At 44.7% G+C, this 14,919-nt stretch overlaps 1 protein-coding gene across 1 annotated transcript; it reads right to left on the minus strand.

The window, feature by feature from the left end:
• Positions 1-2,995: 2,995 nt before the first annotated feature.
• LOC104620352 (rho-related GTP-binding protein RhoE-like) lies at positions 2,996-10,011 on the minus strand. Its single transcript, XM_010286543.1, is given in 4 exon segments — positions 2,996-3,247; positions 6,122-6,256; positions 7,795-7,904; positions 9,954-10,011. Coding segments are annotated over 4 exon segments (555 nt in total).
• Between the last annotated feature and the right edge of the window lie 4,908 nt (positions 10,012-14,919).

The following is a 14,919-nucleotide window of genomic DNA, read 5'->3' on the forward strand; positions in this document are numbered from 1 at the left end:
ACTGTGTAGGTCACTAATCAAGAGCACTTCAATCTGGCACATGTATTAACTAGATGGAAAGACCAAAGACCGAAACAAGACAAATTCAGACTACCGAGTCACAGCAGCTTTCTGTGCACAAGGATCATTAACCCCCGGCCAAACGCACCCCACGGCAGCAGCCTCACCAGAGGAGTTCCAACACCCCAGCCGCACGCTGCCAGAGGCCACCTCCAGCTCCACGAGGAGCTGCTGCAGGGCTGGTGTTTGAAGGCTGTGGGAGGACAAGGGTCCCCAGGAGCTGCTGGAAAGGCACTGCAGCAGGGAGTGACATCGCAGACCCAGCCCAGCACGCTCCCAACAGTATGGGCTGCCTTCTCACACAGCGAGGCACGCGCACACGTAACTACAGCATCGACAAACCCAGGGAACTCAACCTGCCTTGTCACCAGACATAGCAACGGGCGATCAGGTCAGCGCAGGATGGACACAAGCATTAACGAGACAAGCAACTGCTGGGACTTCTGCCCGACTTTAAGAGATGCAGAGCAAACACACACTTCAGTAGACCCAAAAGTGAGACACTTAAGAAGCTCTCTTGCCTTGACTTTACAAGGGGAGAAAACCTTGTAGAAGCAGTGAGGATGACCACGCTGGCTACACCCTGCATCAGGTCCTCCGTGTCCAAAGGGGAGCCGGCACCCAGCAGAGCTGATGCATTGGGACAACTTTTCCCAGAGGTGCCACAGCAACCACGATGTCCCAACGATGACGATAAACAGGCGCATCCCTTGCTTAGGAAAGTCTGTCTTCGCTGAACTCGCAGCGGGCAGCAAAGAACAGTTCTTAGGAACAACCTGAATATATGAAACCTTTTAAAAAGCAGCATTCAGTGCTTTAGAGGCAAAACAAAACCAAACTTCATTTGTTTGTTTGCTCCGGTCTCCTCAGCCTCTGTCATTTTTGGGAAACGCAACTCAGGTAAGCGACCCACGCTACATCCTTAAAAATAATGCCAAAGAACCCAAAAGGCTGTTGCAAGGGCAAGACCGATTTCTATTCAAATCACATCCCAGTTCCCAGCTATGCCTGGCCTGTAGCTCAGCACAATTACGTCCAAAACACAGAAGTATTAATGAACTAACACACAAAGGCCATTTTCACTACAAGTCAATTACTTTTTTTTAATTCAAAGAAAAAAATGGTATTTTAATAAATACTGCAGAAACATTAACCAAACATACAAAGTGACTTCAACAATTAAAAAAGTAATGAATGACCTGTTTTATAACAGTTATAACTTATTTTTTCCACAATATTTAAATACAGAAAGCACTTACCAGCTATTTTGTAATACTGCCCTAAGCGCACTGTTGCATCAGTCAAAAGCTTATTATGGTGGTAAAAATGTCTTTTTGTGGGAAATAATCAGAATGGGTGTTTGGTTTTTTTTCCTTTTATCAGATGAAACAAAGTGCCGGGAACACACAGAACTGAGTTTTAATTATGGTAACCCTTTACCTTTGCGCAAGTTAACATGAACAGAGCTTTAACACTTCAAAAATGAAGCATCACCCTTGGGAACAAAGCGCTTGTCCTCAACAAGCGATAGCCACGCTGGTTAGAGCTTACAGTACTCTTCTTCTGAGAGAAGCTATGAAGTTAAGTCAGTCAGTAAGCGGTTGCAAACAATTTTAAAGGCCAATTTCATCAACGTAACAAGCATATTCAGTAAGCAAAAAGGCATTTGGCTTAACTGGTTCACCGATGTTTCAGGATTGTTGTCTGGATATGTATATATTAATCTTGAAGACTAAGGGCAGTATCCAGTTTGCACTGGGGACCCCTTAATGCGTCACAGCTCTTCAGACTCCATTTCCTCACCACGAGCAAACGCAGTCTACTGCGAGAGACAGCTGCCCCAGAAATAAGAGCATCACAAAAGATAACCTGGCTCTGCTGCCTCATTTGCAGATTCTTGGATTTGTTTTTTTTTTTTCCCTCCAAAGATAATTGCAGTGAACCACATCACAGAAAAACACTGCTCTGTAGCATTTACAGAGGGCTGGATCCTGGGATCCACTCCAGCTCCTAGCAGAAGCAGAGGAGTCTTGGGGCTTCCCCAGACGGGCAGTAAGGCTTAACGAATTACCACGGTTGTAAAACTAAGGATCATTTGTCATCATAGCTCTTAGCACCTTTCCCTTGAACCTACAGCAACATACCCATACAGTACACCAGAACTGGAGATCATTTCCCCTCTAAATTACAATCACAAAGAGGAATGGAAAGTCAGAGTCCTGCAACCAGCAAGTAGTTTGCCCCCACGCCCCAATTTGAGCCGTTCAATTTCCACAGCGTGAGGGCACCTATAATACTGGGGAATCTCAGACGGCTGTCTTCACCACCACTGTGCTCAAACGTAGACTGCGCTGCCGTCTCGGGAAGGCAAAACTCCAAACTTCTCACGTACAGTGTTTTCCTCTAGGTGACGCACAAGCCTCGGTATCCTCTCCGTTTTAACGATGAGCTACTAAAAAATTAGATCATATCCTTTGGAAAAAAACAACTATAAGGTCACAGGGATAGTTCCTTAATGAGGAGGGCATATTAATAACGCCTTCTTTTAAAAAAGGTTAAAGTATTATTTTAATTAAACCAAAGTGGTAGCATCCAGGAGTAGAGCGTTAATAAAAGAAACAAGCACTGTCAATGACATCTCTCTTCTTCGCAGTGTTACTTTTCCCATTCACTCTCTTTCCTCAGCACATTCAAACATTTTCCCTTTTTCTTTTTTTTTTGGCATTTTCTTCAAAGTATCATTTCCTGATGCCACCTCGTTTAGAGCCATTTCTTCTCGCTGCTCAGTTCCTAAGTACAGTCTCATACAACAGGTGAAGTCTCCATTAAAGCACTGGCATAAGCCCTCATTAAAATACCATGTGGCTGTGTACTTCATTGAACCTCCACCTCTCCCGGACGCTCTCTTCCTCCTTCTCCAGGAAACCAAGGTCCTTCACATCACCGTGCAACTCTTTGCTTTGTCCTTTCGCAAGTCTGTCGCCACTGTGGAAAGTTCTGGCCTGCCAGGCATGTGTGAAATTCGCTTTGTTGCCCTCTGCGATTTGTTTCGTTTAACATTTTTATTTGTTTTATTCACACACGCCAAGGTGGCAACATGAAAAATGTCTCTGACACTGTTTTCTGACTGTAAGGCTGAGCATTCAATATACGTAGCTGCTCCAATCTGTTTGGCCATATTTGCACCCTAAGGGAAAAAAGAACACGCAATCAATACCAAGTTTCCACCGAGAGCCAAAGCAAGCCAGACAATCGCTTTTCAGCGCCGTTTTGGGTACACAATGCTTTGCGAAAACCAAAGCTGAAGCTCCAGCACTACAGCCAGCAGCTACTCCTGCAAAACAAACAGAGCTTTGGTTCCAAGATGCATTAAACGAGTACCCAAGCCTTCTATCTCCTATGCCGATAAATACAAACTGGAAGACCGAAGATAAGCTGGGTGACCGGCACACAACTGCAGAAAGCCAGAAGAGTGTTTAGTAGGACCTATTTAGCAATTTTAGCCCGACACCTCCTTTAACTTGCACCCGTGAATCACACGCTCACTAGGAAAGATCTGGACCTGGCAGCGTCCAGATTTAAGCCTGCTGTCTCCAAGAGAAAATGCATTCCGACCGCCTTAAGGGCTATCCAGCGTGCCCCTGACCCGAGCGCAGCCCGTCCTGCGTCTCCACGACGGGGGCAAAGTCCGCAGGGAAACGTGCTGTGGGGTTCTGGATCGGGGACAGTGACACCAGCTTGCAGCTAGGGAATAGCCCTCCCCAAAAAAGAGGACATTAGTGGTTATATGAGCCCTCCTTTTTTGATTTTACGCACATTAGAAGTCAAAGCAGGGATATTTGTTCCAGCAGCACACGGAAAAACGGCGCGCGGCTCTGGCAGATGACAATATGCCTGTATCCTGTTGTGGATTTCGCTACAGGAAGACAATACAGCATCGTGTGGAAAAAAAATGGAGTTCTTCGGATGGAATTTTACTTCTGAGGGATGAATCTTTTTAGCAAGTGACCAAATCCAACCACACCCTCGACGTGCCACTCCCCAGCCGTTCGCGGGCCCGAGACACAGGCACAAGTCGGCCCAGCCCCCCCGCTGTAGTGCCAGGCCGATGGCACTAACCTACGTGAGCCCAGGCCTTCGGCACGCGCCCTCCATGCCGCGGCCGTCTTCTCGCCAGTCGTAAGGGGGAGCGACTGATGAAGGAGGACTAGTTGGCACGGTTAAACAGCTCAACCCCCAGGAACCAAGTCCAGCCTGTACCTCAGCCTCAGAAACGCTTGCTCATGCGTAGCTGACTGGAAACCAGCTAGCGCACTGGAGGCAGGCCGTCCTCAGCCGGCTCCAGCCTCCCAACGCTTCCCTGCGAAGTCAAGGGGAGCGGGGAAAACCCCGCGAAGCCCCCTGACCCCATGTCAGCTTAGCAAGGCAAGGGAATTTAAAAACAAGCTGTGGTTCTCAGCTCCGGGGAACCTCTCCCTGGGAGTCGCGCAGGAGAGCGCTGGGTTGCTTCGTGCCAGCAGGGATTTGGCAACCACAAGAGATACAACCATTGCTCAGTCTAAACATAGAGCACACATGAAGTTACGGGAGTTTGCTGAGGTACGGGCTTCCCTGTGACACGTACGATTTTCCTTTTGGCTTAGCCCTTTGTCTTCGGCTGACTCCTGTTCCTAAGAGGCACAGGCTAAGCTGTGACACCAGAAGAGGTGCAAATCTTCAGCACCAGAGGACAAATCCACCCATCAGTAGATTTTTTTAATCACTTACAGAAAAGGGTCAGACTGGCTGACATTATCGAAGTACTGCAAAAACCGTGATACACGAACTCGCGTAAGTAGTAAGCGGCAGACAGTATTTCAAGCTTAACATTCCAAGAAAAATAGCATGGAAAATTACAGCTCCAAGGCTGAACAACGTGAATACATACAGATGCAACAGTGGTAGGTTGTAACCAAGAGGACATCTTCTGCAACAAGCAGGATTTAAGGACACTTATGAATTGTCTTCCAATTGGCATTTAGTATCATATAAAATTGGCTGGGACGGAGGGGTGTTTACTGCGTGAAGTGTAGAAAAATGCCATAAGCAGCATAAGCCATCACAGTACAACACTCCATGTCATATTTTAATCAAGATACCCGGTTTGTGGTACCTATGCATTTTCAAATTTAAGTATGCTGCATTATTATTAATCACATATTAGGAGCTATTGGTTTGGAAAACCTGGGGTTGCAGATAAAAGATCAGGAACTGTTGGACAGTGTAGGATATACACACTAAAGTTACTTCTGCGGGTACCATTCTCACTCTTACATCCTGCAGGGTGTCTCTCAAACCACCCCTGTGATTCAGCTGCAATGCATGCTACACATGTGAGTAATAAGGGGAAGTTTACCTTAGAGCCCAGTTTTCCCCTGTTCTCTACCTTCTGCTCTCCCATGGCCCAATTCCTTTCCCTTTCACCTCAGGTTCTCTATCCCCTGATGCCTGGTTCCAAACTTCTCACTTACCCAGCAGCAGAGAACTGCTGCCAAGAATTAGGATGATTTCTGGATTTGCTGCCACCTTCAGAGAGAGCTACAAGGTGTCTTCACAGAAGATGTCAAGAAATAGACTTTTTAAGGGATCAGATTATATACAATGCCTGTCATGACGCTAAGTCAAATGTACAAGATTCAAATCTTAAGTTTGAAGACAACAATTTTACCAATTTATCAGTAAATAGCAAGACATGTCACATTTCAGTTACTGTTTTAGCCTCTGCAGGCCCAGAAAAGCAGTAAGTTTATTTTCAACTCACTTAAAAGGCTCTTTGCGATCAATAAGGCTACAATCCTACGATGCTTACAGCATGCTTTGTGGAACTGCATGACTTTCTGCTGCACCCAGGCTGTGCGTAGGCTCTGCCCTTCCTCATAACAGTTTTCAAATTGACCTCCAGCACCTACTAGAGTATGTGCATCTGCCTACGGGGGGGAGTAGTTGTTCATAAAGACAGCTACAGTGATAGAAAAGAGCCTTGTACTTAGGGGTGGAAGACAAAGAAGGATGTGGCACATACCTGATCATAGGACACGGGCGTCTGCCTGTGATTGGAGAGTTCCACTAGCGTGCTTACATCTGTGCGCAGATCCGACTTGCAACCAACCAAAAGCATTTTGGTGTTCGGACAAAACTCCTGGATTTCACCTTTCCACTGTAAAATTTTATTTGGTTATTATACTCGAGCAGCTGAATCTTTAAATCCAAAGCAGCAAGAGATACAAGATGAAGTTTAGTAAGTCATGGCATCTCACATGGAAATGCTCTTACGTAATAGCTGTATCTACCTTCAAGCTAATTTCTAAAGGCATTAGTTCCAGCAGAATCTGATCCAAGGATGAAATCTTACAATCTCATACACTCATTAATTCCACCGACTTACCAATCAAGAGAGAATGAACTGATATTGTTTACCTACATGAGTAAAGGTTTGCAGATCTGTCACTCCTCACAAGCAGCAAACACCCAGCCATAGCCATCTGCAGACAGGAACCAGTGAAACCCAGAGCCACCACATTCAATGGTTCCAGACAGAGCCAGAGGCAGGTGTTGAGTGACCACAAAATAAGCGTCGCTATATATTGGCTCACAGCTACATCCTCACACCTAAAACTACACAAATCTGTCAAGAGTTCAGCTATTGTGAGCCAGTAATAAGCCCTTTAAACAAAAATTGTGATATATTCTTCTGGTTTCTCCCCACCCCCGCCATGCTTACTCCAAGAACACCAGCAAGCCAAAAATTTGGCAGCACAATCTAAACAGATCATCCAATCCCTAAAACTCAAGGATATCATTCAGGTTTAAAAGCGTGTTAAGAAAAACCTCTTATAGAATGAAGCAACAGCATAGTGACCAACATTATCTGCGAGAAAAAAGAAAAAGACAGTTCTAGATGCTTGTTGGCACAGTTAGTAGCCGAGAGAACAGTCTAAGTATTCTCTGTAGACTATTCACAGCACTGTATGCCACTTTATTCCCAGTGACACAAGAATCACTGGCCCCAGCGACAGAAAAAAGGAACTTCAGGTCATTAAGCCTTAAAGACAACACTGCAAAGTTGAGTCACGCCCAGCGACCAAGGAGAGGACCAGGACCACCTTGCAAACATGGAGCTCGATTTCAGTGTTTTAACTCAGGCACTGCATCTCGGACCACTGAGCTTGTGAAAAATTCTGAAGTTTGGCACAGGACTGCATTTCTATGCCACTGCTAGGTCTTCTGGTGGCTTCCAGAGGCATTTGTCACTGGCTCCTTCTAACTTAAGGCTGAGAAATTACGTAAAGCCATGGCAAAAGTCCAAACACTTGGCAGGCACGTTTTAACCGTCTTTGCAACATGGCAAAGTTTCTCAATCCTGTCTGTTATATGAATATAATGTGATAGACAATTTCTTGCTGCACCCAGCCCTGCACCTCACACCACCCTAAGCAATTCGCTGCTGTTTAAGGGCTGAGGAATGAGAATTTACTTCACCCCTGACTGTCCACTAGGGAGTTTTTCTTTTCAATTAACATTCATCCCTTTCAAACAAATGATCTCAGATGCTAGCAGTGCAGAGCTCAGTCCTGCGATCCCTCCATTAAAAGAAACAAACTGAAGTTTCCAATGCAGGAAACGGCACCACTCTTCAGAGGTTTAAAGAGAAGCTACTCAAACAGTTCTGTACTCAAATGTTTCTCAAACACTTGCCTTTTTTAGCACACTGTCAAGAGTCTCTGGCCGGCTGATGTCAAAGCAAATGAGGACAGCATCAGAATCTGGATAGGAGAGCGGGCGGACATTGTCATAGTAAGGAGACCCTGCAGGGAAACAAACATCATCTTTATTAGTTTATATATTTTTCACTTTCTGCAGTCATTCAAGCTTATTCAGAAAGTTTAGAAAGGTTTTCAGTGAAGCTCTAACAGCACCCAGCTACCACCTCTCCTTCAATAGCACTGTTCTCCCAGAACACTCCTTGCAGTTGCTCATTTCCCCATTTCCCTTTTGTTTCTCACCTACAAAAGCAAGAGCTTACCCAAGTAATTAAGAGTGATGGCACCCCAGTGATCCACCTCCCACTGAAAGCTTGCGATGCTCCCAGTAACGAGGAAAGGGAAATTGGGTCAGCCCAAGTTTAAGTCCCAGCATTAACCTGCAGGGATTTGACTTTGAGAACACATCCTTAACCCCCAAAAAGGCTTCTTTAAAGCAGATTTGTCACACCTGCTCTTTCATGGAAAAATTCAGGAAGTTTTTAAATAAACCAGGTTTGATTCTTCTAACATTTAATATAAAATTGTTTCAAGTGCAAAAAGCATCTTTAGTTGTCATGGATGTCACCAGTTTTTGGAAGGAACTCCTGCCTCAAATGACAGCATTTGTTGCCGTACTTCAGGAGGCAAGAACCCCAGTCCTGTAGGCAGGCACACAAGCTCTGTCACGAAAGGCCTCACCAATGTGTAAACCAATATATCCTTACAATACATGTTTATGTTTTTAAAAGAATTTTTTTATCAGTGAGATCAAAGCTAATCTAGTAATCTGATGGAACATATCTAGGTCCAATATCGCACTTTGTGCATGTTCTGCTTCCAGATCTGTTAAGGGATATGCTGGTTTTCTTTGAGAACTGTCACAATGTGCAGAGTTACACACACATCTCAAGTCAGAAATCTCATTTTTATCTGGTGAATCTGGGAACAGGTTTTTTGGGGAAAAAAGGTTTCCTTTTTTCTAGGAAATCCCAGTCACTCTGCCACCATTCAGTTTAGCCTTAACTGAGCTTCAATTACTGAGGAGAATGCATTTCTGATTTAGAAGGGTACTTAAAGTTAAGTGGTCCAACAGGATAAGGGCTTGAACTTTAAAAATGCATGCTTGCAACTTAAACTGCGTTTTCGTAGTCATACAGCCTTATTTCTGTATTTTTCTCTCATGAACCTAAAACACAGCACAGAATAGGCAACAAGAATGCAGCTTTCGAGAGTTTTGGGGTTATCAGCTAACTATATCACCAATTTCCCAACTATCTAGAACTAATTGGTTGTAAGGTCTCAGAGGCTGAGCAGAGTATTAACTGGATTAGAAAAATTCCTCAAGTTTTTAACTGACAGACAGCTCATGCTGTTGTACAAAGCAGAGCGGGGAATGGTGTGAACGTATCACAGATGACTTCAGTTGGACAGCTTATATTGGAAGGAAGGAGTCAAGAATCCCAGGAATGTTGTTTTTGAAATGAAGAGTAACACATGGGGAATGAAGCGTTACCAAACTAGGTAGCAGAAGGTAATTTGTTGAACAAGACTATTTTATTCAAATGCTCATCTTCCTACATGATGTCAATCTAACAAAGAGGCAGCTGTCAAAAACTGCTCTTCAAAACACAGTTAGCTGTCTTCAGCGGTAAATGACACATCAGAACGAAATCTAAGCGAGCTGAGCTGACCGGCAGTTAACTACTCATTCGAGCTCAGCTCTGTTTGCAGTGACTACCAATAAGCATCTTCTACTGCTAATTGTTCCCCAGCTATCTCCTGCGCTGTTATTACAGTGCCTCCATCCTGGAGCCCCAGGGCCACGTTATTTATCCTGGAGCCCCGGGGCAGAGTTATTTGCCCTGGAGAGACCAACTGCAGAGCAGCGTGCCGTTAACTAGCCACCCGCACCGCTCTGCGGCGGTCAACTGGCCAGAGCCCAGCCCGCTGCCCGGCCGCCGGCGAGAGCTGCTGCCTGGCTAGCGCATCTCCGCACCGAGCTCGGGCAAGTGAGGGCAGGATTGAGGATCATTAACGCTTGGCCAAATGGTTGCTGGTGAGAAAGGAGTCTCAGAAAAGCCTCACCCAGAAACTAATTCCTTAGACACATACCTATCTTCTCACTCACCAGTCTTCAGGGACACAACATACCATATATGTCCACCAGCATGTATTTATGTATACGTACAGTCACCACCTCCAGCCCAGAGACTCCTTTCTACTGTGTCAGCTGTAGCTGTGTTTGTTTTGAGGGTTTTTCTTTTCAGGTTTTCCTTCTGAACCTCTCCTATTAAAGATGCTGAGCTAGAACAAGCGCACTTTTATAGGCAGCCCTCCTGCTCGGATGCGAGCTCGGAGGAATATTCCACACCTTTTCTTCGGGGCAGTGTGTGGCAGAACCGTCGAGAGCACTCGGGCTGCAGTATCAACACAGGAAATTTCCTGCTCTCATTCAACAGCAGTCACTGAACCTTTACTGCTGCGCAAATAAAGAGGGGCCACAGCCCTCGCCCTGCGAGCCTATTCAATCTGGCATTTCATCGCTTCGCCCAGAGAAACCCTCGGAAGCCAGGAATCTCAGGAATGAGGCTCAAGTCTGAACAGACGACTTGAGCACAGCCCAGTAAGGCTGCTCGCTCTTTTTCAAGTTAGTCTGCAGATTTGAAGCCATGCCAACCCTAGAAAACAGAAAGAGAATGTAGAGCTACAGCTACGGTATTTGGGGGGAGGGGGACGGGGATGGGACACGACACACGCGGAAAAAGGCTATTTGTGTTTGCGGTTCTGTTCCTACAACATAAAACATTTTTTGTCAAGGACAACACGCATTATTTTTCCGTTTTATCAAGGAATTGCTGATAATGCTGTAGTTCATCTTACTTTGTGGAGGAAGTATATTCCAGCTGCAAACCTCTTTTTTAATCTGTTTAGCAGCTTAAGTAATTTAAGACAAAATAATTTAAACATTAAGAATGATCTACTTCTAAAACCTTATGTTTCATGCAAAGTACAACATCAATTCAGTTTTTAAACTGACATAAAACGCCTCACCAGCAATATGGTTGGCTTCAGTCTAGAGAAGATACCAAAGCTTGGGTTTAAAGATTGTAATTCTGATGTTTATTAAGACAGTAACGTTAGAAGTTAAAGCATACTTCAATTTTTGATGACTTAGTACTGGTGGAACATGTTAGATCACTGAGAGCTGACACCCTACTTGTCTGCAAGACCCAAAGCTGCTGCTACCACCACCACCAGTTCCAACCAGGAGGTTCAGCCCCATGTCCCACCTGCGGAGCTGAACCCGGGCAGCTCCTGCTCACCGCCCGGCTCAGCCTCTGCTTGCCGACGGGCCCCAAGGGAAGCAGAGCTCAGCAACAGGCAAGACTTCACGATTTACACACCACCAAGCAGCCGTCAGGCATTAGTCTTTGTAGCCTTTTGGACTCCAGTCAACTGAAAGAACAGGAGCTGAACAGCAGCGTTCTCACTCCCAAACCCTTGGGCTCACTAATTATCAGCTACATAGAAAACACAGCAAATACTGCAGTGGCCACTCCACGTAGCTGACTCACTGCTGATGGCTTTCCTCCTTCCAAATCCGCCTTGGCTGTTTTGGAGAAAATGCAGGTGATTTTGTATACTGAATAGCATAGAACACGTCATCTCCAAGCACATGAGTATCACAATATTCATAGCACCTCAAACAGAAAACAGGGCTTTGGTAGGTGCCTTGGCATTCCCAGTTACCAATCCTAATTATTTACCCTCTAAAGAGGAAAAACCCCACCTATAAAGACTAGTTACTGTTACTGTGCCATGAAAGAAAAGGGGAAAAAAAAAAAAAAATCACACTGCTCAATACAGCCAACTTGCAAGTTAACTGGAAGGCAAAGACAGAAATTTGACATTTCCTTTACAATGCTTGCTGCCAGAGAGCACAGGAAAACAGTAACTTTAACTCATGTACATTTCAGATGTCATGTGAAAGATTTTAGCAAAAAGCTTTATGATTCGTATTAAGTTTCTATATAGACACTGAATACACTGTGCACATTCAAATTGCAGTAAAGCTAACCTGATTTAAAGCTCTAAGGCCCTTCTGGATTTAATTATATGCTAATCCTCAGCAATGCATAAGTATTTCTGGCCCTGTTGAGAATTATTTTATTGGAGTATCTAGTACGGTTTCCACAGTTCAACCAATAAAAAAGAAACTATAATACATTTTAGGGAGACACAGGTATGTAAACCTAATTAATAGGATGTGATTTCTGTGCCACAGCTGCTCTTGTCCTAGCAAGAAACATAAGTATCAAAGTAGTCACTTTTAATGGAAGAAGCCAAAACCTTGGTAAATGCACCTTAAGACCATCCCTATGGTAGACAAAGGCGTCTAGTACACAAGTGTTTTTCACCGTGGTCCATGAGACAACAAGATGAAGCTTCAGCCTGAAGAAACTGCTAATGCTCTGCCTAGCAAAATAAGTACGCAGCTCCCAAACAGCTCAGGACTGCCATACTACGTTACCACGGAGTGGAATAATTTATGGTGTAGTTAGATTGCAACCAGACATTAAGGGTTGGTAGTCCAAAACCCAATTGAAATTCAAGTTGGCAAGTGCTTTCCTTAATGCTGTGGCTAATTTAAATCCTTATAATGACTTGCAGAACTAGACAGTACCAGAAAATTCTTTAATAACGAATCTTCCTGTTCCACTCTTACTTGTAAGAGTGTTTTGTCCCACATTTCTACAGGCATATCCAAGATACAACAAAAACTTCCCAATAAATTCACAGCTAGCTTTAAAATGGTCTAATCAATTGTGTGACACTCTACATTTTGTACTTAAGAGTCCTCTAGGAAAAAGCGCATTATTATTATATAAAGGATCATAAACCAAAACCACAACAGCAGGGCCTGTTCTAATGCTAACACAAGACTATTTTAACCAATGCCTACAGCTTTTCTCATTTTCTCAGTGAGCAAAAAGAATGCTCAAAGTGGCAGTACCTTCCTTCCAAAGGATTCAATGCAAAAACCGACATCTACTTTAACTCAAGTCAGGGACAAATTTGCAAGGCAGCCTGTTGCACACTCCCAGTTAGGAAATAGTTAAAGAGGGAGAGTAAATACTGATCAAGTCATCTTGAAAGTATCTGCAACATATTGCAATCAAACTCAGGAGAATAGCGTCCTTCCCACCCTCCCCAAAGAGATACTGAAGTACCTCAAATGACTCCAGCCATTACCTCCCCCGTGTTGCAACACACATTATCTTCCATGAGTATTTGGCAGTTAAGCAGTCATATTTTTAAGTTAACTAGATCTAGCCCTGCTTTAAAAATGTCATGAAGACATTTATTCAAATTCAGCAGGGGACCAGGACGAAGACTTGTAAAAAGTAAATTACCAAGAATTTAAGATAATGCTAAGACACTATCTTATCTTCTGATGTCCCTTATCTGGTGATGTGATTTTGCACTGGGTTAATGGGTTTGGGTAGTGTTTCCTCTTGCAGTGGGTGGGAAGGGCTGTTTACAGGGAGACAGTTCTCCATCCGCAGAGTCCCACAACCAGAGGATCCACTGTTCAGTAATACTTTGTAAGACTAAGCATTGGATCTTTCAAATATTTCCGCTTCAGTTTCAGATTGCAGACAAATTAGCGACTTGATCTTAAGCTTCTGACTCAGTCAAATTTTCTATTTGTTCCAGGACAGGCCTGAGAGGATGACACGCACACACAACGGCTGGCAGGTGCTTCTTCCACTGCTTTTGTCTTTTGAAGTGCTACAGAATATTTCATTACATGGGTGTCTCCAGCCTTTGACATACAGATTCCAAACCTTCCCATGTCAAACAACTTAACCTGACAGCGTGTTGTATTTTAATAGCTAAAGATAAAATTTTCCAGAATAACTTCACTTAGCTATTAATTTTTAATAAGCCCTTACTCCATAGAGTTTGTTACAGCCAGCTTAGTAATCGGGATGAAAGCTCAAACCAGACACAGTCTAGAAGTCTGCGAGTCTTACTTGGCATAAGATGAAGAAAAAAAGAAATCAGTTCAGAGCTACACTGATACTGGTTGTGGGCGCTGAGACTGCCTTTTCCCAGTAATCGTGTTGCAAGAATTTGGAATCATTTCCTCAACAGCAAGAGGAAAGCCAACTCACTCACCGCCTAAACTCCCTTTTTTTTTTTTAAAGAGGGATTAACATTTTCCTTTCCGGTAAAAGGACTGCTTTCGTATTTAGAAGGAACTGCTGGGTCCAAATTCAACATCACAAAGCTATCAACACAACCTGCCTGAAGAAGAAAGGGCTCATACAGTCTGTCGAGTTCCTCCAGCTTTTTCCCAGTCGTTTCTGCGGTTAATGTTGGCCCACACCTGCGTTAGTGGCTGCATCCTCACCACCCTGGCAGTGAGCTTAGTCCAACCACCAGTGACAGCAGGATCTAGAGGAGGTCCTGGCCTAACATGAGACCCAAGACAGCCAAGCACCACGAACCTCAACCTTCGAGGCACATCAGCCAGGGTTTTTGACGTGGCCACAACTGGAAGAGTGATGGGGACCCTAAACACTGCTCGTGGTATGTAAGAAAGGATGGGTCCCTCTGCACCCTCCGCGGGCCAGGGATGCCCACCGCCCTAGTCCCTCCGGGCTTTAAGGACTTCTCAAAGTCCTTAAAGGGGACTTAAGGGGGGGGGGGGAGGAAGGTACTGTATTTTGTATTAAGAAAAAAGCCAAGAACAGGCATTAAGGAGGCCACAAGGAACTCGGATGTAAGCCGCTGTAACGTACCATTAGCATACACAAACTCTCTACCAGGCAGAGCCGGGCTTCACAGCGGCGGAGGAGCAAAGGTGCCCGGATAAGCTCCTTCCAGTCAGGCAGGTGGCACACATGCCCCTGCCCGGCCCGCCGCCCCCGCAAGGCTGGCAAATCGCTTAATGGCGGTCTGCCCGCACCCCTTTCCCTCCCCAAAAGCCAAGTAAATCGCTGAATTATACCTCAGATTTAAAAAAACGAACAGAAAACAAACAACCCCACCAAAAAACACCACAACAAAA

Source organism: Phaethon lepturus, unplaced genomic scaffold (genome assembly GCF_000687285.1).
Source record: "Phaethon lepturus isolate BGI_N335 unplaced genomic scaffold, ASM68728v1 scaffold34804, whole genome shotgun sequence".
Taxonomy (NCBI): Eukaryota; Metazoa; Chordata; class Aves; order Phaethontiformes; family Phaethontidae; genus Phaethon; species Phaethon lepturus.